The sequence below is a fragment of the Sinocyclocheilus grahami genome, unplaced genomic scaffold (genome assembly GCF_001515645.1).
Source record: "Sinocyclocheilus grahami isolate Dianchi unplaced genomic scaffold, SAMN03320097.WGS_v1.1 scaffold1075.1, whole genome shotgun sequence".
Classification (NCBI taxonomy): domain Eukaryota; kingdom Metazoa; phylum Chordata; class Actinopteri; order Cypriniformes; family Cyprinidae; genus Sinocyclocheilus; species Sinocyclocheilus grahami.
The window spans coordinates 319,436-342,423 of NW_015506254.1; the positions used below are offsets into that span (position 1 = coordinate 319,436).

Genomic DNA, 22,988 nt, shown 5'->3' on the forward strand with positions numbered 1-22,988 from the left:
ATCTCTGACCATCACAAATATCACAATCACAGACTCTGGACTTTATAAACTACAGATCACCAGCAGCAGCGACAGTCTTCTTCAGCTCTTCAGTGTTTCTGTCTATTGTGAGTCATTATGTTCCTTATCTGATCCACAGTCCTCTCATGTCGTGTAGTTTGTTCGTTGTTTTCAGCAAAAGATCCTCCAGCAGCTGTTGGTTTGTGTTTCAGATGTTCCTGAACGAGATCAAATGAAGAGAAAGTCAGTGAAGGAGGGAGAATCTGTTACTTTAGATCCTGCTGTAATAAAAACCACAAATTATTTGATGACATGGTTTTTTAATGACGTTCGCATCGCTGAAATCACTGGAGATCTTAGTTTTATCTGTACAGATGATGAGTGTGATGAGAGATTCAGAGACAGACTGCAGCTGGATCATCAGACTGGATCTCTGACCATCACAAACACCAGAAGCACAGACTCTGGACTTTATTATCTGCTGATAATCAGCAGCAGATTCAGCATCAGAAGGATCTTTATTGTTGATGTCACTGGTGAGTGTTATTTAGTGATGAAACTCACAAAATATATTCATCTTTGATCTCGTAGGTGTCATGGTTTTTTAATGACGTTCGCATCGCTGAAATCAATGGAGATCTTAGTTTTATCTGTACAGATGATGAGTGTGATGAGAGATTCAGAGACAGACTGCAGCTGGATCATCAGACTGGATCTCTGACCATCACAAACACCAGAAGCACAGACTCTGGACTTTATTATCTGCTGATAATCAGCAGCAGATTCAGCATCAGAAGGATCTTTATTGTTGATGTCACTGGTGAGTGTTATTTAGTGATGAAACTCACAAAATATATTCATCTTTGATCTCGTAGGTGTCTGATCCACTATGTGAAATGAGCACTGTCTGTCTTGCACTTATTTCACTACTCTCAATCTTTATGATCTGTAGAAAAGGACATTTTCACAGCATTTTCCTATTTTATAATTTTGTTTGGCTTATAGTTATGTTAATTTCTTCAGGTTATGCTGATGCAGTGAGTGTGTCAGTGATGCGAGGAGATTCAGTCACTCTACACACTGATGTTGAAACAAACCAACAAGAGGAGATTAGTTGGTATTTTAATAGCATTCGCATTGCTGAAATCAGTGCAGATCCCAGTAAGACCTGCACAGATGTTCAGTGTGAAGATGCTGATGAGAGATTCAGAGACAGACTGAAGCTGGTTCATCAGACTGGATCTCTGACCATCACAAATATCACAATCACAGACTCTGGACTTTATAAACTACAGATCACCAGCAGCAGCGACAGTCTTCTTCAGCTCTTCAGTGTTTCTGTCTATTGTGAGTCATTATGTTCCTTATCTGATCCACAGTCCTCTCATGTCGTGTAGTTTGTTTGTTGCTTTCAGCAAAAGATCCTCCAGCAGCTGTTGGTTTGTGTTTCAGATGTTCCTAAACGAGAGAAAATGAAGAGAATGTCAGTGAAGGAGGGAGAATCTGTCACTTTAGATCCTGGTGTAATGAAAACCACAAATTATTTGATGAAATGGCTTTTTAATGACATTCGCATCGCTGAAATCAATGGAGATCTTAGTTTTATCTGTACAGATGTTCAGTGTTTATATGCTGACGAGAGATTCAGAGACAGACTGAAGCTGAATCATATGACTGGATCTCTGACCATCACAAACACCAGAAGTGAAGACACTGGACTCTATTATCTGCTGATAATCACCATCCGGTTCAGCATCAGAAGGAGCTTCATTGTTGATGTCACTAGTGAGTGTTATTTAGTGATGAAACTCACAAAATATATTCATCTTTGATCTCGTAGGTGTCTGATCCACTATGTGAAATGAAAACTATCTGTCTCTTTATGATCTGTAGAAGAGGACATTTTCACAGCATTTTCCTATTTTATAATTTTGTTTGGCTTATAATTATGTTCGTTTCTTCAGCTTATGTTGATGCAGTGAGTGTGTCAGTGATGGAGGGAGATTCAGTCATTCTACACACTGATGTTGAAACAAACCAACAAGAGGAGATTAGATGGTATTTTAATGACACTCGCATCGCTCAAATCACTGAAGATCTCAGTTTTATCTGCACAGATGTTCAGTGTAAATATAGTGATGAGAGATTCAGAGACAGACTGAAGCTGGATTATCAGACTGGATCTCTGACCATCACAAACACCACAACCACAGACTCTGGGCTTTATCATAAACAAGTCATCAGCGGCAGCAGCATCAATCAAGGCATCTTCAGTGTTACTGTCTATGGTGAGCCATTGCTTAATATAGCAAGTTTTGTACATTTAAATCTGATCATTGTTCTATGATTGTTCAGTGATTCAAATAGCAGAGAATTTGATGTAAAAAAAAAAAAAGTATGCAAAATATGTTTAAGCACAAAATATGGACAGACAAATGTGCTTTGTAGACTGAAAGTCAAGAAAGCGCATGAAAATCTCTTTCATATCCACAGTTCTTTTATGCTGTGGATTTAGTTTGTTGTTGATTTTTGTTTCACCTGCTGGTTTGTGTTACAGAAGTTCCTGCTGTTGAACGAGATGAAATGAAGAGGAAGTCAGTGCAGGAGGGAGAATCTGTCACTTTAGACACAGGAGTAATCAAAAATCCAAATGATTTGATGACGTGGTATTTTAGTGACATTCACATCGCTGAAATCACTGGAGACCAGAGTAAGATCTGTACAGATGCTGATGAGAGATTCAGAGACAGACTGAAGCTGGATCATCAGACTGGATCTCTGGCCATCACAAACATCACAACCACAGAGTCTGGACTCTATCAACTACAGATCAGCAGCAGCAGCAGAAGAATCAGCATCATAAAGAGCTTCAGTGTCACTGTCCCTAGTGAGTATCATTTGGCCATTTATTTCCTTTCCCCTTGAGCAGTTTTAGAAAACAGTTTGAAATGTTTTAATCAACCTAGTAAATGTTTTCACTGTAGTCGCCCTGTTGAAAAAACCAGCATATGCTGGTTAGGTATGTTTTCAAGCTGGGATGCTGGTCATGTGCTGGTCCGGCCAGCAAAGGACAAGCTCAAACCAGCATCCCAGCTTCAAAACATACCTAACCAGCATATGCTGGTTTTTTTCTACAGGGCTGTTTGACAAAGTGGACTTGGGCCCTTCAAACTAAACCCTGTGAAAACACAAGCTTGGGTTATCTTGTTTCACGTTTCGCACTGCTCTTAATTTGCCTTTGCTTAATGACCTTATTTTCATATTTGCGGTGTCATTGATTGGAAGAATGTGGCATGCGGCCTATGTATTGCTGACTGCATTCAAGTTGTTTTCCTGAATTAACTTTTCGGACTTTAAAATTAAGTATGAAAGGTCTCTTCTTCACCTCAATAGACGTGTTTTCTGTTACCATTTGACCCATTGAAATTGACACCATTTAACACAATAACCGAACCTCCACCACTTTTTTTTGTTTTGTTTTTTAGCGTTTTTTGCAAGCGGCAACCTTGCGCTCTCTATTGCGAAGCCAACACGGAAGTGACTTAAACTGTAATTCATCAACTGGCCGCTAGAGGCTGGCTGCAAAAGGGACTTTACAGCAGAAAAAAACATGTTTGCAGCCTGGTTCAAAAAATGATTTTTGGTTTATATAGCTAATTTTGTCCTTCATGACAACTGTGAGGGGGTGAATTTTTTTTATAAGTCATCCATTTAAATTATATTAAGCCTTAAAAGTTCTGCATAATTAAGGGCGTGGCCACTTGAGTGACAGGTGGATTGCTGCTGCTGTCACCACCATCGAGCTAGGTGGGTGTGGTTTCAGCAACCAGCTCCCGCCTTTTTTGCCCATTTTCGATTATCCGGGAGTGACATGCTGCCAAGATGGCGACGGCTGGCTCCGCCCACTTTGAGCTTCAAAAACCTCTTCAGGAACCTACGGGTGACGTCACGGACACTACGTCCATGTTTTTATACAGTCTATGGTTTTTTAAAACTGTGGTGAGAACTAACCAGTGCTAACCCGGGGGGTTTCATGACCCTTTCAATCTCAGACAGTAAACTGATGTTACATTCTATTTCTGATGTATTGCAAGCGCTCGTGCTACTTCTGACACGAAGGTGGAATGGATTTGCAACGGTCGTGTCTAGTGTGAGCTTGACGTGACACCGGTTTGGTGTAGACACGGTGTTAAAGTTCATTATCCGTCACTCACAAAATAATAATAACTGTCTGTCTTTAGTGGTTTCCGATTCAGGTCTGTCTTCAGCCCCAGCAGGAATAGTAGTAGTCCTATGTGTTGGTGTAGCTGCTCTTGTTCTGCTGCTCGTTGCTGCTGGTGTGATTTACTATCGCAAACGTCAAGCAGGACAACATAGTGAGTATGACATATAGATAGTTTTAAAAAGATTGGAAATGTAAGAATCTTTAATTAACCAAAGCAATGTGTGTGTTTAATGGAGTTTGTTATTGTTTACAGGCGATGTTACAGACATGGTGATGCAGTTCAATAATCAGGTAAGATACTACAATGAATCTGCCTGTCTGCAAAATACAGTTTCAGATTTTTGTGTGGTTTGATTCAGAATTCATTGCATAAAAAACATCAGTAATAACTGACTCTTCAAGACAGCGCTGCTCTCATACAGTATTAGCTACTTGATAAGGAAACAGTGGTATGAATACATTTGGTAATTAATGATAATAATATAGGCTATGTATTATTATTATATTTACCAAGCAGTTTCAACCCAAGTCTAGGATCAGGGTTTAACAAATGTTTGTGTTACTACAGAAGCAGACCTTGAGGGAAAAAAAATTGAAATTACCCCTAAATCCAAATGACACATAATATGCAAAAAAAAAAGTACAGCTTTATTAGCACAGCAAGTAAGAGTAGCAATACTACTCTATTAATACTTGTCAATACTATACTTTAAGCATTTTAGATGTGCAGGCTGTTTAGGAAAGATTAATACAGATTTTCAAAAGCAAAATTAGAAGTCACAATAAGTCATTTTATTGTATTTTTTTTATTGTTTGTAAGCTATTTTATAGAAATATTCAAATTCTTCCTGAATAGTTTATTTTAATCAATAATGTGAAGAGAAACACTCAATAGCACTCATCAAGTATTTTTGTGTTTGTGCAACTCAAACATCAATCCTGTTCATTTGTTTTACTTTCTGTGAATCTGTTTTCTTGAGGACGGAAAAAGACCCCGTTGATGACTCCTGCCAATGAATCAGACTGAAACTGGGGCTGCCAATGAGACATCACAGAAACTTTATTATGTTGATACTTTCATTTAAAGGGAACATAAAGAAAAGTTGGGAAGCCAATAGTGTCACGATACCAAGATTTCAGTATTCAGTACTGATGCCAGTGAAACAAAATTCAGCTAATTAAAATTCAAACTAATTGGCTATAATTCAGTTTTAAGTGATTTAAATAATAAAAATTTAGCCTAATTTTTTTTGTTATTATGTAACATAGCTTCAGAATAGACAAACCGTAAATTAGCAACTAAATGATTAAAGTTTGAGAAAGCCTGACCCGAAAGTTTCGAGTAGTTTTAAAAGCATAATGTTTAAAGGTTTTGAAGGCCATGCAGTCTATCAGAAAAAACAGACAGAATCAAACAACATGTTGGCTTTCTCATTAAGAAACAGAGAAAAATATTAATTCCAATAGTACAAAGAGTGCTTGAGGTTTCTTTCAGTATGTCAGTGTTTATTAAAGGTGCTAAAGTTACATCTTTAGAATTTTCGTATTAGCAACTTTACAGTTCTACCCGGGCAGCAAATTTAGCCTAATTTTTTTTGTTATTATGTAACATAGCTTCAGAATAGACAAATTAGCAACTAAATGATTAAAGTTTGAGAAAGCCTGACCCGAAAGTTTCGAGTAGTTTTAAAAGCATAATGTTTAAAGGTTTTGAAGGCCATGCAGTCTATCAGAAAAAACAGACAGAATCAAACAACATGTTGGCTTTCTCATTAAGAAACAGAGAAAAATATTAATTCCAATAGTACAAAGAGTGCTTGAGGTTTCTTTCAGTATGTCAGTGTTTATTAAAGGTGCTAAAGTTACATCTTTAGAATTTTCGTATTAGCAACTTTACAGTTCTACCCGGGCAGATCCCTGATGAAAACACCAGTATGCTGTTGTTCCCAAGATTCACTGTACTACAAACTGGTGTTTTCAGCAGAAATCCTTTTATATTAAAGTTAAGCTTTGTGCTTTTGTCTGTTTGTGGCGTCATACATTTTTTGTTAATGGTTCAAATCCTGCAAGGGTTGATCCATGAAATCTCACCACTGTGTCCTTGATCAAACTCTGAATATCAGGATTTGAACATGCAACAACTGCACTGAGAGACACGGTGGAGAGAAGCAGCAACCAAATGCCAAATATGTGTTATTTTGTTATATATTTTCATAACTGTTACTGGATGCTAAATAAGCTTTTTACTGGTATATTAAGCAACTGAAGGGTGTTTAAGCACACTTAAAGGAATAATTCACATGAAAATTCAAACTCAGCCATCCAATCAGCCATCCAAGATGTAGATGAGTTTGTTTCTTCATCAGAACAGCTTTGGAGAAATCTAGCATTAAAGCACCAGTGAATCCTGCAGTGAATAGTAAAAACAGCCAGAAGGACATGAGCCAACAATGAACACAGGAAACACACAGTAGGGACTAACAATGCTGGGAATATAACAATCAGGGACTGATCAAACAAGAAAAACTACAAAGGACCATGTGACAGGAAACAGGAATACAACTTAAACATAAAAGTCCAGGGACAGAACCAGGTAAAATCATTAAGGTGTTTTAACTTGAACCTGTAGCTTCTGGCCAAAATATAAGTTCTTAATGCATAATAACCTCCAAAATATGTTCCATTGAAGAAACAAACTCAACTACATTTTGGACGGCTTTAGGGTGACTACATTTTCAGCACATTTTCATTGTTGGGTGAATTTTTCCTTTAACATGCATTTATTGGTAAAACAACAATATTATAATGTGCATACATGTGTATTATAATCTTAAGATGTTTGCTACAGAAGTTAGAAGTGTATCATGCTTATTTTTGTAAAGTTCTCAGAAAAGACTGCACTGTCAGAGCTGAAGTACTGTAATATGCCAAACTCCTCACAAAAACCTCATCAAAAATGGTTTGTTTTCCAAACACAGTATTAAGAATCAAGTTTCATTTGTGTAAAATCAGTTATGTTACCTTATGTTGCCTATATGGGCAGTATTTCAGATACATGTATTTAAAATACATATTTGAAATACAAAATACTATTTTGTATTTTAAAGCCTTTGGCAAAAATCAAATGTAATTTGTATTTAAATGCATTTAAAATAAAAAATTTGTGTAAAATCAGTTACGTTACCTTATGTTGCCTATATGGGCAGTATTTCAGATACATGTATTTAAAATGCATATTTGAAATACAAAATAAGCCTTTGGCAAAAATCAAATGTAATTGGTATTTAAATGCATTTAAAATAAAATACTTTGTGCCAGTCAACCTCTTTATCAGCGTGCTGATTTAGTTCAGACATGAACTCCCCACAACCCCAACATCCATCACGTGAACTGCAGCTGTACAACTCCATTCAGCATTGGGTGAGTGACTTTTCTGGAATAAGATGAGGTCAGGGTGTCATGGTCAATTGTATTTGTTGAGTAAAGTTAAAATAGTGCATCATTCAGATTTGCCTTCAGTTAACATGAAAGAAGAAAACAGCACTGACAAGGGAACAAATAGTGTTTGTCAATCAGTTTTGATAATCAGTTGTTGTTTTTCATCAACTAGCTTGTCAAATGTTTAAAGCATTACTCCATGTTAGGGCTGGGTGATTTGACAATATTGTGGCGATGATATAAAGTGTGAATAGTTCAACCAAGTGTGAATATACCCGTGCAGCTTTAAGTGGGAAAACTTTGGTGTGGATAAAGAAACATGGATGGATGGTTGAGTAATAGAGTGTGATGTGCTGCACGTATGCCGTGAAAGGAAATTCAAGTTCACACTGGCACTTTGGCAGGCAGTTTTTTGTGCGCGCGCACAAGTAGGCCTACATTTCTGACTTAAAGGGTTAGTTCACCCAAAAATGAAAATTCTGTCATTAATTACTCACCCTCATGTCATTCTAAACCTGTAAGACCTTCGTTCATCTTCGGAACACTAATTAAGACAAGGGAACAAATAGTGTTTGTCAATCAGTTTTGATAATCAGTTGTTGTTTTTCATCAACTAGCTTGTCAAATGTTTAAAGCATTACTCCATGTTAGGGCTGGGTGATTTGACAATATTGTGGCGATGATATAAAGTGTGAATAGTTCAATCAAGTGTGAATATATCCGTGCAGCTTTAAGTGGGAAAACTTTGGAGTGGATAAAGAAACATGGATGGATGGTTGAGTAATAGAGTGTGATGTGCTGCACGTATGCCGTGAAAGGAAATTCAAGTTCACACTGGCACTTTGGCAGGCAGTTTTTTGTGCGCGCGCACAAGTAGGCCTACATTTCTGACTTAAAGGGTTAGTTCACCCAAAAATGAAAATTCTGTCATTAATTACTCACCCTCATGTCATTCTAAACCTGTAAGACCTTCGTTCATCTTCGGAACACTAATTAAGATATTTTTTGATGAATTCTGAGAGCTCTCTGACCCTCCAAGGATCCTAAGGGGCCGTTCACATTTCGCACCTAAAAACGCGTGGAAAACGCTAGGTGCGCCGCTTTCTGCTTTTTTCCAAAGCGTTCGGGCGCTTGAGCACCGGAGGCGTCTGCCGTTGCTAAGCATCCATCAGCTGCGCTCTCCATGAAGACTTGGGAGTTTCAGCAAAGGATAAATGGATTTGCAGCACTAAAAATCGCTTGCAGTAGCTCTGCTACTAAATTTATTTTAAAATGGCTATCCCTGTACAGCTATGATCAGCTGTTCCTTCATCTTGACTGAGCTTTCAATGTTGTTACGGGAAAGGATGAAGCTGATTGGTTGGTTCTTGTCACATGACCCACGGTGCGCTTGGGGCATTCTGAAAAATTAAATGTTTTTCGGCGCGGAAGTGTCTGGAAAAAACGAGCGCGTCGCACCGCATGCGCGTCGCTTCCATTATGAGCGCGCCTGCCGCGTGGCTACATTTGAAATAACGAACTTGAGCGCGCAAAAGACGCGATATGTGAATGACCCCTAAAACGATCAAGGTCCAGAAAACTAGCAAGGAGATCGGTAAAATAATCTATGTGACATCAGGGGTTCAACCGTAATTTTACGAAGCTACGAGAATACCTTTTGTATGCAAAGAAAACAAAAATAATGACTTAATTCAACAATTCGTCTCCTCCGCATCACCCTGGTGCCATTTTGGAGAATATCCACTGAACGCAAACAGCGTATGCTGTTCTGTGTCAGCTGGGTCACGCGGATGCGGAGGAGACGAATTGTTAAAGTCATTATTTTTGTTTTCTTTGCGTACAAAAGGTATTCTCGTAGCTTTGTAAAGTTACGGCTGAACCCCTGATGTCACATGGATTATTTTACCGATCTACTTGCTACGTTTCTGGACCTTGATCGTGGTAATTACACTGCTGTCTATGGGAGGGTCAGAGAGCTCTCAAAATTCATCAAAAATATCTTCATTTGTGTTCTGAAGATGAACAGAGGTCTTATGGGTTTAGAACGACATGAGGGTGGGTAATTAATGACAGAATTTGCATTTTAGAATATCCACTGAACGCAAACAGCGTATGCTGTTCTGTGTCAGCTGGGTCACGCGGATGCGGAGGAGACGAATTGTTAAAGTCATTATTTTTGTTTTCTTTGCGTACAAAAGGTATTCTCGTAGCTTTGTAAAGTTACGGCTGAACCCCTGATGTCACATGGATTATTTTACCGATCTACTTGCTACGTTTCTGGACCTTGATCGTGGTAATTACACTGCTGTCTATGGGAGGGTCAGAGAGCTCTCAAAATTCATCAAAAATATCTTCATTTGTGTTCTGAAGATGAACAGAGGTCTTATGGGTTTAGAACGACATGAGGGTGGGTAATTAATGACAGAATTTGCATTTTTGGGTGAACTAACCCTTTATAGGCCCTTTCACATGGGACGCGGCAAGCAGTGGAATCACCGCGCAGCTGCCGCTTTCTCTTGCAGTGGAAGCGGTTTGTGCAGTTGAAGCCTTGTTTGTACTTCCAGAAATTGTATGTATTTCAGAAAGCAGGTTATGTGACATACCCGGGCAGGGGCGGATTGGCTATCTGGCAATTCTGGCAAATGCCAGAGGGGCCTGACCATTTTGTTTATTGTGGGCCGGTCAGATTTGTTCTAAATATATATGAATAAAATAGTTTTTACGGGCCAACAGCTCATAGGACGTGTTTTTATCGCTTGCACAATTTCTCTATGGTTATAATAATAATAATGCTAATAATAAATAAATGTTAAGCATTTGGCCCAGTCGGTAAGGTATCAGGCCATACATAACAGAAAAACACCCCGATGCTCTCGCTCTCAGCAAACTCTGAACTCTCAACTCTCCCCACTCTCTCTAGTCCAACCCCCGGCTCTTAAAGTAAACATGGGACTAACAGCAAGAACCTATTGCTAAATGACTAAATGATACTAAACTAAATGACTAAATATGAATAACTAAATGATGCTATACTAAATTACATTGCTGAAGATCATCACATCAACCAAGTGTCTTCAACATTTGTAATGACATTATAGGATTGAACCTCCCAGATTACTTTCACTTAGCCTACTAGTAGGCTAAAACAGAGGAACAGCACTTTTTTTCTTTTGCTATCTTCTAGCAAACATTGAAAATGAAGCAAGTCTTTATTTTTCTCTTCTTGTTGTTTTGTGTTCTTGTGCATGGTAAGACATTCATATGTTACTATCTCTTTCCGGCCAACTTTAAAAGGAGCTGGACGCGGTTTCAGCTCTGTTAGCTTTATATTAGACAGACCACGTCGTTTGCTCGACCACTGTAAGGCATTTCATATTAAGAATCTCTCTTCTGGTCAAAGATAAAAACGAACGTGACAGTATAATCGCAACAGTTTCACAGCACTTTGCTATTTTCGCTTTTCGTCCGGTGTGCGACCACCATTTAAATGTTTCCACAGACGAGCATGACTAGTGTATTGAAACGCTATAGCTATAGAGAAATTGCTCTAACATTCGACAATCTTTGTAAGATATCGCTGAACATTTAACCACAGCAAAAGTACATTTCTTGCTGAGGTTGTTTCAAGTCGATTTTTGTGTTAGACAAGACAATTCTGCTTTTAATCTCCACGTTTTTCAGCACTACAGTGTAGCCTACTAATGAAACAAGGCCACATATTTGTACTAAACGTGTGAAATGTGGGGGAAATGACATATTCGGAAACCGTTTACGCAAACTGAGAAAACCAACAAGTGTTGTGGCCCACTCCCACTATATGCATTTGCTGGCTTATAATTAATTGTTCATTTCTTCTTCAGGGTTTTCCGGTGTTGGGGCAGATATAGTGTCAGTGTCAGTGATGGAAGGAGATTCAGTCATTTTATACACTGATGTCGAAACCATCCAACAAGAAGAGATTAGATGGTATTTTAATGACATTCGCATTGCTGAAATCACTGGAGATCAGAGTCATATCTGTACAGATGATCAGTGTGAAGATGCTGATGAGAGATTCAGAGACAGACTGAAGCTGGATCATCAGACTGGATCTCTGACCATCAGGAACATCAACACCACAGACTCTGGACTTTATAAACTACAGACCAACAGCAGCAGCGACAGTCGTCTTCAGCTCTTCAGTGTTTCTGTCTATGGTGAGTCATTATGTCCCTTATACGATCACTTTAATATTCACAGTCCTCTCATGTCGTGTAGTTTGTTTGTTGCTTTCAGCAAAAGATCCTCCAGCAGCTGTTGGTTTGTGTTTCAGGTGTTCCTAAACGAGAGAAAACGAAGAGAATGTCAGTGAAGGAGGGAGAATCTGTCACTTTAGATCCTGGTGTAGTAAAAACCACAAATTATTTGATGAAATGGCTTTTTAATGACGTTCACATCGCTGAAATCAATGGAGATCTTAGTTTTATCTGTACAGATGTTCAGTGTTTATATGCTGACGAGAGATTCAGAGACAGACTGAAACTGAATCATATGACTGGATCTCTGACCATCACAAACACCAGAAGTGAAGACACTGGACTCTATTATCTGCTGATAATCACCATCCGGTTCAGCATCAGAAGGAGCTTCATTGTTGATGTCACTGGTGAGTGTTATTTAGTGATGAAACTCACAAAATATATTCATCTTTGATCTCGTAGGTGTCTGATCCACTATGTGAAATGAGCACTGTCTGTCTTGCACTTACGTACTTAAGTTATCACTCGCAAGCTCTATGATCTGTAGAAAGAATATTTTCACAGCACTTTCCTGAATGTTTTGTTTGGCTTATGATTATGTTAATTTTTTCAGGTGTTTACGGTGTTCATACAGACAGTGTGTTCGTGATGGAGGGAGATTCAGTCATTCTACACACTGATGTTGAAACAAACCAACAAGAGGAGATTAGATGGTATTTTTATGAAATCCGCATCGCTCAAATCACTGAAGATCTCAGTTTTATCTGCACAGATGTTCAGTGTAAATATAGTGATGAGAGATTCAGAGACAGACTGAAGCTGGATCATCAGACTGGATCTCTGACCATCACAAACACCAGAACCTCAGACTATGGAGTCTATCATCTAGAGATCATCAGAGACAGTGGCATCAGTCATGACACCTTCAGTGTTGCTGTTCATGGTGAGTCATTATGTGTAAAAGCTGGTCTTGTACATTTAAATCACATCATTGTTGTTTTTAGTGATATTTAGAGGTGTTTTTTTTCTCTTTACCTGTATATGAATTCACATACAGTATGTAGATAATTTCTTCAAAAACACATTTACTGTTTTCGGAATTTGTAGATTTAACTACAAATGTAGTTCACTATGATATAAAACATTTGATTTTTTAACAAACATTTTGTTTTGGTGAATCCAAATCGGAATCCAAAGGTCAAAAAGTATATAAATGCAAAATATGTTTCACAATCACAACAAAATGTTGCTTTTCAAGCTGAAAATCAAGAAAGTCCATGACAATCACTTTCATATCCACAGTTCTCTCATGTTGTGGAATTAGGTTTTTTTTTTCTGCAAAAGATCCCTCAATCAGCTGTTATTTTATGTTTTAGGTGTTTCTGCCGCTGAACGAGATGAAATGAAGATGAAGTCGGTGACGGAGGGAGAATCTGTCACTTTGAGTTTGATGTAATAAACAACCTGAATTATCCGATGATGTGGTATTTTAATGACATTTGCATGACTGAAGTCACTAGAGATCAGAGTAAGAGCTGTGAAGATGGTGATGAGGGATTCAGAGGTAGACTGAAGCTGGATCATCAGACTGGATCTCTGACCATCACAAACATCAGAACTACAGACTCTGGAGATTACAAGATACAGATCAACAGCAGCAGCAGAATCAGCATCATAAAGAGCTTCATTGTTAATGTCACTGGTGAGTTACATTTAATAATTAAATGCTTTTTCCTTCAATTTCGATTTAAGTAAATGTTCTTCATGGAATGTTTGAAAAACAAAGACTCAACATTACAAATCTAATATACATGCCTTTATTAAATGTAATAAAGGCATGCCTTTAACAAATGTATGGAAAACAACATTTGGTGGAAAATTAAATAAGCGGTACTTTTTATGTCGTCTTATTTCATGATATGCGAAATATAAAAAAAATATAAACAAATATATGATCCTGAAAATGTAGCATTGATCACAGGAATAAATTACATTTGAAAATATATTCAAATAGAAAGCAGTTATTAGTTATAATAGTTATTATTACTGCTTTTGCTGTATTTTAGATCAAATAAATGCAGGCTTGGTGAGCAGAAGAGAATTCTTTAAAAAACATTACAAATCTTACTGTTCAAAAACATTTGATTGGTAGTGTATGTAAAACTTATCATCCATGATATTTTGTGAGAGAAAAAAAGGTTTTGTGAAAAAAAGTGTGAGAAAAAAAAAAGTTTTGTGAAAGAGAAAAAAAAATGTTAAAGAAATAAGTTTTATGATAGACAAAGTTTTTTAAGAGAGAATTTTTTTTTTGCAGAGAGAAAAAACGTTTTGTGAGAGAGAATGTGAATAGAGAAAAAAATTACAGAGAGAGAGGGGGAAAAAACGGAAGCGAGAAAAATAAAGTTTTTGGAGAGAGAAAAAATATTTAAAGAGAGAAAAAAATTTTGATAGAGAAAAAAGTTTGAAGAGAGAAATAAAGTTTTTGGTGAGAGAAAAAAAATTACAGAAAAAAGTTTTTGGAGAGAAAGACGTTTTTGAAGAAAAAAATGTTTATGAAGAGAGAAAAAAATTGAGGCGAGAAAAGCGTTTGGAGAGAGTAAAAAGTTGAAAAAAACGTCTTAATATAATTTAATGCACAGTATACTGTGCTAATGTATACGCAGATTTATTGCAGTGTTACCTATTTAATAAATAGCAATCATACAATGCTTCCTTACTAAACCCCGCTAATTAGCTACATGTTTATAGGCCTAATTATGTTTACTAATATAGCCTACTTATTACTTGCCGAAATAGAAATAAAAGATTACATTTTAGCTCAATGCTCCTCGTGGCCTATCTAGGCGCACTTACGGGAAGTTACTATCTATCTATCTATCTATCTATCTATCTATCTATCTATCTATCTATCTATCTGTCTATCTGTCTATCTGTCTATCTATCTATCTATCTATCTAGCTTAGAATGCTGTCACGGGCAGGAGGTAGCCTATCAACACATTGTGCAGAATATAATAGGCTAATGTAGCCTAATGCTACGTTTACATAGTGCGTTTTCTTTTTAAAACGCATAACTTTTGCTACTGTTGCGCCTGTCGCTTACACTACCCCGCCATTTTCGACAATCGAAAATGGAGATTTCGTAAATGCTGCAGACCCCATTTTATTTAGAAAACTCCTGCGTTGTGTTTTAGTGTAAACGGACCAAAGAGGAGACTTTTGAAAAGGATGGCGTGGCTGCCCACATTCAACAATAACATCATGCTCATTGTTGTAGCTGCATGAATGGTCATGTGACCTGCGTTTTCGGTTGTGTAGTGTGGACGGAGATCGTTTCTGAAATGCTGTGCAAACGCCAGTGTAGAGAAGGATCATTTTCATTTTAAAACGCCGTTTTAAAACGAAAACACACTAGTGTAAACTGTAGCGAATTTAGCTCATGGGGAAATATGAATAATTAACCATAACTAATTATGATTAATTATTAATATTTTAGATCCACTGTAGATATTTAGCTGACCACTCAGGGTCAACCGTCTTGTCAATTCTAAGAACGTTAATATCCTGGTTAAAGGAAATATCTTTCTTACTGTACAATTCTATCTATCTATCTATCTATCTATCTATCTATCTATCTATCTATCTGTCTATCTGTCTATCTGTCTATCTATCTATCTATCTATCTAGCTTAGAATGCTGTCACGGGCAGGAGGTAGCCTATCAACACATTGTGCAGAATATAATAGGCTAATGTAGCCTAATGCTACGTTTACATAGTGCGTTTTCTTTTTAAAACGCATAACTTTTGCTACTGTTGCGCCTGTCGCTTACACTACCCCGCCATTTTCGACAATCGAAAATGGAGATTTCGTAAATGCTGCAGACCCCATTTTATTTAGAAAACTCCTGCGTTGTGTTTTAGTGTAAACGGACCAAAGAGGAGACTTTTGAAAAGGATGGCGTGGCTGCCCACATTCAACAATAACATCATGCTCATTGTTGTAGCTGCATGAATGGTCATGTGACCTGCGTTTTCGGTTGTGTAGTGTGGACGGAGATCGTTTCTGAAATGCTGTGCAAACGCCAGTGTAGAGAAGGATCATTTTCATTTTAAAACGCCGTTTTAAAACGAAAACACACTAGTGTAAACTGTAGCGAATTTAGCTCATGGGGAAATATGAATAATTAACCGTAGCCTAATATTCATGTCTTGCAGCACTGCCTTTCATACTTAATTCAAAATAAAATATTAATTAATTAATAATATCCATTTCTGATAATCCCAGGTTGCCATGATCACGCAGGTTTGTTTACACGTTGCCACGAGTTAGGCGTTTGTTTCCTTGGCCACGAGTTCCCTCAACACAGATGCTGCGTCCCAATTCGCCTACTTATACTATGCCCTAAAAGTATGTACTCTTTTTGTGAAGAAAAAGTACATACTTTTGATTATGTAGAAGAATAGCAGGCAAGCTTTGGGACATACTACTTCGTCATAACTGCGTCTTTAACAGACGCTCCGTTAGTTACGTGCATTCTGTCACTGTTTAAACTGCCTGGTCAATCATCTTGTCACAGTTAACATCATCCACATTTCGTTTAATTTGATTTCCTACCGTATTGGAGAGAAATGAAGAGGCATGTTGATCTGCTAGTCCTGGGACTATCATGCGGAGAACTCTGCTCATGTGTTTGCATAATGATGCATTTAAAAGTTAATGACCAAACGTATCATTATAAAAGTTCACAGTGTTGCTACAGATGAAATATAACATGGATAACATTAAATTTATATTTTTCATCAAGTTAGACATTGATTATTTATCACTCAAATCCCTTTCTCTTTCCCTTTCCATTGGTCGCGTAAATCCACCATGTTTGTAGTTCTAACCGAATCCTCGTCCACCGCGCAATGTGTTGTAGGCAATATTAGCCGTTAGAGTGTGCATCGATCTGCACTTCGAATTCTAACCGGAAGTAGTAGACCATCCGGGAATCTTTGGCATGCATTTTTAAACATACTATGATTTGGAACATACTAATTCTATTTTCGAATACTATTTAGGACGGATAGTATGCGAATTGGGACGCAGCAAGAGCCGTTGAAAAACATATATTCAACATAGGCTCCACATCGCGTGGCCACGACATAACGATGTCATTCCCTTGACAAAATGATCGTGTCCGTGACAAAACCATACAAAACTAGCCTAAGTGAACCGTTAATGTCCCTTCCCGTTTACCGTAAGTGAACCGAACATTACTCTTTTTGTGAAGAAAAAGTACATACTTTTGATTATGTAGAAGAATAGCAGGCAAGCTTTGGGACATACTACTTCGTCATAACTGCGTCTTTAACAGACGCTCCGTTAGTTACGTGCATTCTGTCACTGTTTAAACTGCCTGGTCAATCATCTTGTCACAGTTAACATCATCCACATTTCGTTTAATTTGATTTCCTACCGTATTGGAGAGAAATGAAGAGGCATGTTGATCTGCTAGTCCTGGGACTATCATGCGGAGAACTCTGCTCATGTGTTTGCATAATGATGCATTTAAAAGTTAATGACCAAACGTATCATTATAAAAGTTCACAGTGTTGCTACAGATGAAATATAACATGGATAACATTAAATTTATATTTTTCATCAAGTTAGACATTGATTATTTATCACTCAAATCCCTTTCTCTTTCCCTTTCCATTGGTCGCGTAAATCCACCATGTTTGTAGTTCTAACCGAATCCTCGTCCACCGCGCAATGTGTTGTAGGCAATATTAGCCGTTAGAGTGTGCATCGATCTGCACTTCGAATTCTAACCGGAAGTAGTAGACCATCCGGGAATCTTTGGCATGCATTTTTAAACATACTATGATTTGGAACATACTAATTCTATTTTCGAATACTATTTAGGACGGATAGTATGCGAATTGGGACGCAGCAAGAGCCGTTGAAAAACATATATTCAACATAGGCTCCACATCGCGTGGCCACGACATAACGATGTCATTCCCTTGACAAAATGATCGTGTCCGTGACAAAACCATACAAAACTAGCCTAAGTGAACCGTTAATGTCCCTTCCCGTTTACCGTAAGTGAACCGAACATGTCCCTTCCAGGTCAGGGTACATGCTAACTTTAGCTAGCCATCATTTGTTTTAACTCGTGTTGAGTCGGAGAGAGAAAAATAATTTGAAGTGAGACAAAAAAAAATGAAAAGAGCGAAAGAAGTGAGAAAAGAAAAGTTTTCGAAGGGAGAAAAAAAGTTTTTAAATAAAAAATGTTTTTGTAGAGGGAGAAAAAAGTTTTTGATAGAGAGGGGGGGGGGGAAACATTTTTGGAGAGAAAAAAAGATGAAAGAGAAAAACATTCTTAGGACGGGTCTAGGACACTAGATATATTTCTTCTCCTACCTTGGATTTTTTTTTTCACGTTGCAGTTCAGGGCATCCTTTTTGCCAACTGCTTTAAAATACAAAATAGTATTTTGTATTTCAAATACGTATTTTATACGTATGTATTTGAACTGATACGTATGTAACTGAAATACTGCCCATCCCTGGCCGTCGCTAATAGGAGAAAGTTGGTGACGATTATAGGGTCCATGGCTGTGGGGAGGCCCCCGGCGATTTTAACCGACTGTCCAAGGCCAGCATGAAAGATGCTCAGAACAGTTGACATGCAGCATTAAAGGTAGGGTAGGCAATTTTGAAAAGGCTAGCAATAGCAAGTTAGCTTTGAAAGTATAAGATCCCACCCTCCCTGCAAATCACTCTCCAAAGCCACGCCTCCTCCAAAACACATGAACGCACACAGACAGAGCAGAGGCTGACCAGCGACACGAGGAGAGACTGCGTTGGTGGAGGGTTGAATGCAACACTGTCAGATTACCTCATGTCTCATTCACCAGCGATAAAACATTACAATACAAAGCGCATAATATTACAATAATAACGCCTTTCATTCTGGCTGGAACGTGCCGATGACGTATCATGTCTGCACAAACGGTGCGCAGAGGTATGCAAATACATATTTTGACAGGCAGGCAGGACAGCCTATCGTAATGTTTGGACCGAACATTTTGATTGGATGAACATTTTATGGTTTTACACCTTCCACAGAAAATATAAATACATATAAATAAATATAGACCACTTAACTTAGTGATTGCTATCGGGATGTGAAGAGACTTTCAACCAGCATAACAGAAAATGTTTTTGAACCAAATCACCTACCCAGCCTTTAATAACTCTATTTAACATCAAACACGTTCCACTCTTTATTTTCTCATTCATGCATGAACTCTTAAGTGTAGGCCTATAAATTTAAGTAGGACACTATTGTGCTATGCAGATATATTTACATACTGCAAAATAACAGATCTCTAACTTAGACACTTTATACCATCATCATGATTTGAAATACTTTGAAAATGTGATCCCTGTACATGCTCAGATTAGTAACTTAAATAAAAACTTTATCTAAATGTAACATGGCTTCATAAATGTTGACATTTTACATCAGTGCATAATCTGAATAATGTACATTAGAAACACCGTGAGTCTGATTTGGATAAAAGTTTCTGCCAAATGAGTAAACATGCCAATGAAAACATTTATGTGGGATATTCAAACAGTATCTTTTAAAAATAAAATATGTTGTACCTTAATGTGGTGGCAAATGGCACAGTTTCTTGAAACTGTAAATTTGTAGAAATTTTGTTTCCTGTTGTATCAATTTGATTGGCTAATATGATTCATAGTTCATTTTTTCTTCAGGTGTGTCTAGTGCTGATAAAGATGGAGGGTCAGTGTCAGTGAAGGAGGGAGATTCAGTCACTCTACAGACTGGTTTCAAAACAGACAAACCAGAAAAGATTATGTGGTATTTTGATGGCTTTCAAATAGCTGCAATTACTGGAGATCTCCGTTATATCTGCACAGATGTTCAGTGTAATAAAGGTTCTGACAGATTCAGAGAGAGACTGAAGCTGGATCATCAGACTGGATCTCTGTCCATCATGAACATCAGAAACACAGACTCTGGACTCTATCAACTCAAGATCATCAGCAAAAGCGGCAGAATCAGTAGAAAAATCTTCAGTGTCGCTGTATATGGTGAGTCATTGTGTTTGAAAGCAAGTCTTGTACATTTAAATCACATCATTGATGTGTTTAATGATATTCAGATGTGTTTTTTTTTCTCTTCACCTATATTGTAATTCACATATAGCGCATAGATCATTTCTTTAAAAACACATTCACTGTTAAAGTGGAGTTTGTAGATTTGAAATGGTTTAGTTTTTTCCAGTGGAGAGTTTTAAAAAAAAAAATTTAACTTTGCATTTATTGGCGTTTTAAGAGTATTGTTTGTTTGCATGCGTTACATTATGAATCCAGACATATTCAATATCCACAGTTTTTATGGTCTGTAAAAAAAATATTTTCACAGCAATTTCCTGTTGTATCATTTTGTTTGGTTTATAATTAAATGTTCATTTCTTCTTCAGGATTTTCTGGTGTTGGTTCAGATGGAGTATCAGCGTTTGTGATGGAGGAAGATTCAGTGACTCTACACACTGATGTTAAAACAAACCAGCAGAAAGGTGTTAGATGGTTTAATAATGACAGTCTCATCGCTGAAATCACTGGAGATCTCAGTCATTTCTGTACAGATGTTCAGTGTAATGAAGGCACTGAGAGATTCAGAGACAGACTGCAGCTGGACAATCAGACCGGATCTCTGACCATCACAAACATCACAACCACAGACTATGGACTTTATGAACTGGAGATTATCAGCAGCATCTTAAATACGGATCATCAGAGAAAAGTCAGTGAAAAGACCTTCAGAGTTGCTCCACATGGTGAGTCATTGTGTTTAAAAACATTGTACAGTTAGTAGTTTTAGTTTAGTTCAATAGTTTTGTTTTGTTTGTCAGCTGGTGTGTTAACATTTTGGGAGAAGTTTTTTTTTTTCCATCAAACCATCTCTGATCATCTTTTCAGAGGATTTGATGCAACAACAAAAAAAAAGTATGCTACACAAGCACAAAAAGTGGACAAATCTTGCTTTTCAGAAAGAGCATGAAAATTGCTTTCATAGCCACAGTTCTCTCATGTCGTGTGGTTTGTTTGTTGTTTTCAGCGAAAGATCCTCCAGCAGCTGTTGGTTTGTGTTTCAGGTGTTTTTGCTGCTCAACGAGATGAAATGAAGAGAAAGTCAGTGAAGGAGGGAGAATCTGTTACTTTAGACACTCGTGTAATAAAAAACCCAAATGTGATAAAATGGTATTTCAGTCACACTCTCATCACTCAGATCACTGGTGATCAGAGTAAGATCTGTACAGATGATGAGTGTGACGGGAGATTCAGAGACAGACTGCAGCTGGACAATCAGACTGGATCTCTGACCATCACAAACACCAGAAGCACAGACTCTGGACTTTATAAACTACAGATCAACAGCAACTACATCGACATCACTAGGAGCTTCAGTGTTACTGTCACTGGTGAGTATCATTTAGCCATTTAGTCATTTTCCGTTGAGCAGGTTTAGAAAAGCAGTGTAAAGTTTTATTGGTAACACTTTACAATAAGGTTCATTAGTTAAACATTAGTTAATGTATTAACTAACATGAACTAACCATGAGCAATACATTTGTTACTGTATTTACTAATCTACGCTAACGTTAGTTAATAAAAATACAGATGTTCATTGTTAGTTCATGTTAGTTCACAGTGCATTAACTAATGTTAACAAGATTTTAATAATGTATTAGTAAATGTTGAAATTAACATTAACAAAGATTAATAAACGCTGTATAAGTGCAGTTCATTATTAGTTCATGTTAACTAATGTAGTTAACTAATGAACCTTATTGTAAAGTGTTACCGTTTTAATTGCAGCCTTTTTGAAAATGTCATCTTTGATTCAATGTAAAAATATAATCAAGGTCATCTCTTTCACCTTCTCATGCACATCAAATGACAAAACAAACAGTTGTTGTTTTTTTTGTGCTGAACAAAAAAAATAAAAATTGTGCTGCTGTTTCCTGTTGAGCTGTAGTACTATAATGTTTTAGCTGCTCTTCTCTTTATCAGTTACATAAATATAATAAAACTATGGAAGCCCATTCCTGCCACTGAATAAAAAAAATAAAATAAAAAAGGTAATTGCAACTTTTTGTCTCATAATTTTTTTCTTGCAATTTCGAGTTTACATCTCGCAATTCTGACTTCCCCCCCCCCCCCCTAAGATTTGCAAGATATAAACTCACAGCTGTGATTTACAAAGTCAGAGTTTATGTGATATAAAATCGCAATTGCATGTTATAAAGTTAGAATTACACATTTATATCTCGTAGTTCTGTTTTTTTTTTCTCTCAAATTGCGAGTTTAGGTATGCACATACCTTTTTTCTTTTTTTTAATTCAGTGGAAGAAACGGGCTTCCATAAAGAACTGATGCCCAAAGAAGAAAGCTCAGTCAAATATCAGTCAAAGATGTTTGGTAAATACAGGATTTCTCACTAGTATTAACGACTGTCTGTTTTCAGCTGACCTAACAGGAGTATATGCTGCTGTTTCTGCTGTTCTGCTGCTGCTGGTCGCATCTGCTGGTTTATTTTACTCTTGCAAGTGGCGTTCAAGAAGGAACAGTGAGTGTTACATACAGCTGATTTGACATGATGGAAATTTGAGATTTAAAAAAAATTTAATTTCCATTTTCTTACTCTAACCAATGTAATGTGATTTTTTTTGTTGTCCAAACAGACATCATGAGGAAGTGTGCTGATCAGGTGAGATACTATCAAATTCAAAAGACTTTTTGTCTGTCTCTCTGCAAAACCAAACCAAAACAAACAAACATAAAAACAGATTCAGATCTGTTTTGCAAAATTTGTGTGAGTGTGTATACGGTTTCATGTGTATGTTGTGGTATATGGTCTCTTGTATTTTTTGTTTAACTCACATCAGTCCTGTTCATTTCTTTTATTTTCTGTGAATCTTGATATGCCACAGCCATATCACCCTGCAGCCCAAGACTGGTTGCCCACTGAAGCTAAGCAGGGTTGAGCTGGTCAGTAC

At 37.3% G+C, this 22,988-nt stretch overlaps 2 protein-coding genes across 3 annotated transcripts in view; both read left to right on the top strand.

Annotated features, from left to right (window-relative positions):
- Positions 1 to 263: 263 nt before the first annotated feature.
- Positions 264 to 5,792, top strand: LOC107566431 (uncharacterized). 2 transcript variants are annotated; one of them, XM_016251890.1, is made up of 8 exons: positions 264 to 536; positions 1,024 to 1,347; positions 1,453 to 1,785; positions 1,965 to 2,288; positions 2,558 to 2,887; positions 4,242 to 4,376; positions 4,479 to 4,516; positions 5,206 to 5,792. In XM_016251890.1, exons 1-8 carry the CDS (start codon positions 308 to 310, stop codon positions 5,224 to 5,226), a joined length of 1,734 nt encoding a protein of 577 aa, XP_016107376.1. In that variant the 5' UTR covers positions 264 to 307; the 3' UTR covers positions 5,227 to 5,792. The 2 variants fall into 2 exon arrangements, with proteins under 2 accessions (XP_016107376.1, XP_016107377.1); XM_016251891.1 differs by lacking the exon at positions 264 to 536 and adding an exon at positions 697 to 820.
- Positions 5,793 to 11,982: 6,190 nt separating this feature from the next.
- The window catches only part of LOC107566427 (uncharacterized), a 28,193-nt gene continuing 17,187 nt past the window's right edge, over positions 11,983 to 22,988 (top strand). Inside the window, exons 1-9 of the mRNA XM_016251885.1 lie at positions 11,983 to 12,308; positions 12,515 to 12,844; positions 13,278 to 13,353; positions 13,422 to 13,603; positions 19,678 to 20,016; positions 20,409 to 20,765; positions 21,084 to 21,410; positions 22,457 to 22,558; positions 22,674 to 22,699. Coding sequence (XP_016107371.1) covers positions 12,005 to 12,308; positions 12,515 to 12,844; positions 13,278 to 13,353; positions 13,422 to 13,603; positions 19,678 to 20,016; positions 20,409 to 20,765; positions 21,084 to 21,410; positions 22,457 to 22,558; positions 22,674 to 22,699 — 2,043 coding nt within the window. The 5' untranslated portion in view covers positions 11,983 to 12,004. The remainder of the gene's footprint in view (positions 12,309 to 12,514; positions 12,845 to 13,277; positions 13,354 to 13,421; positions 13,604 to 19,677; positions 20,017 to 20,408; positions 20,766 to 21,083; positions 21,411 to 22,456; positions 22,559 to 22,673; positions 22,700 to 22,988) is intronic.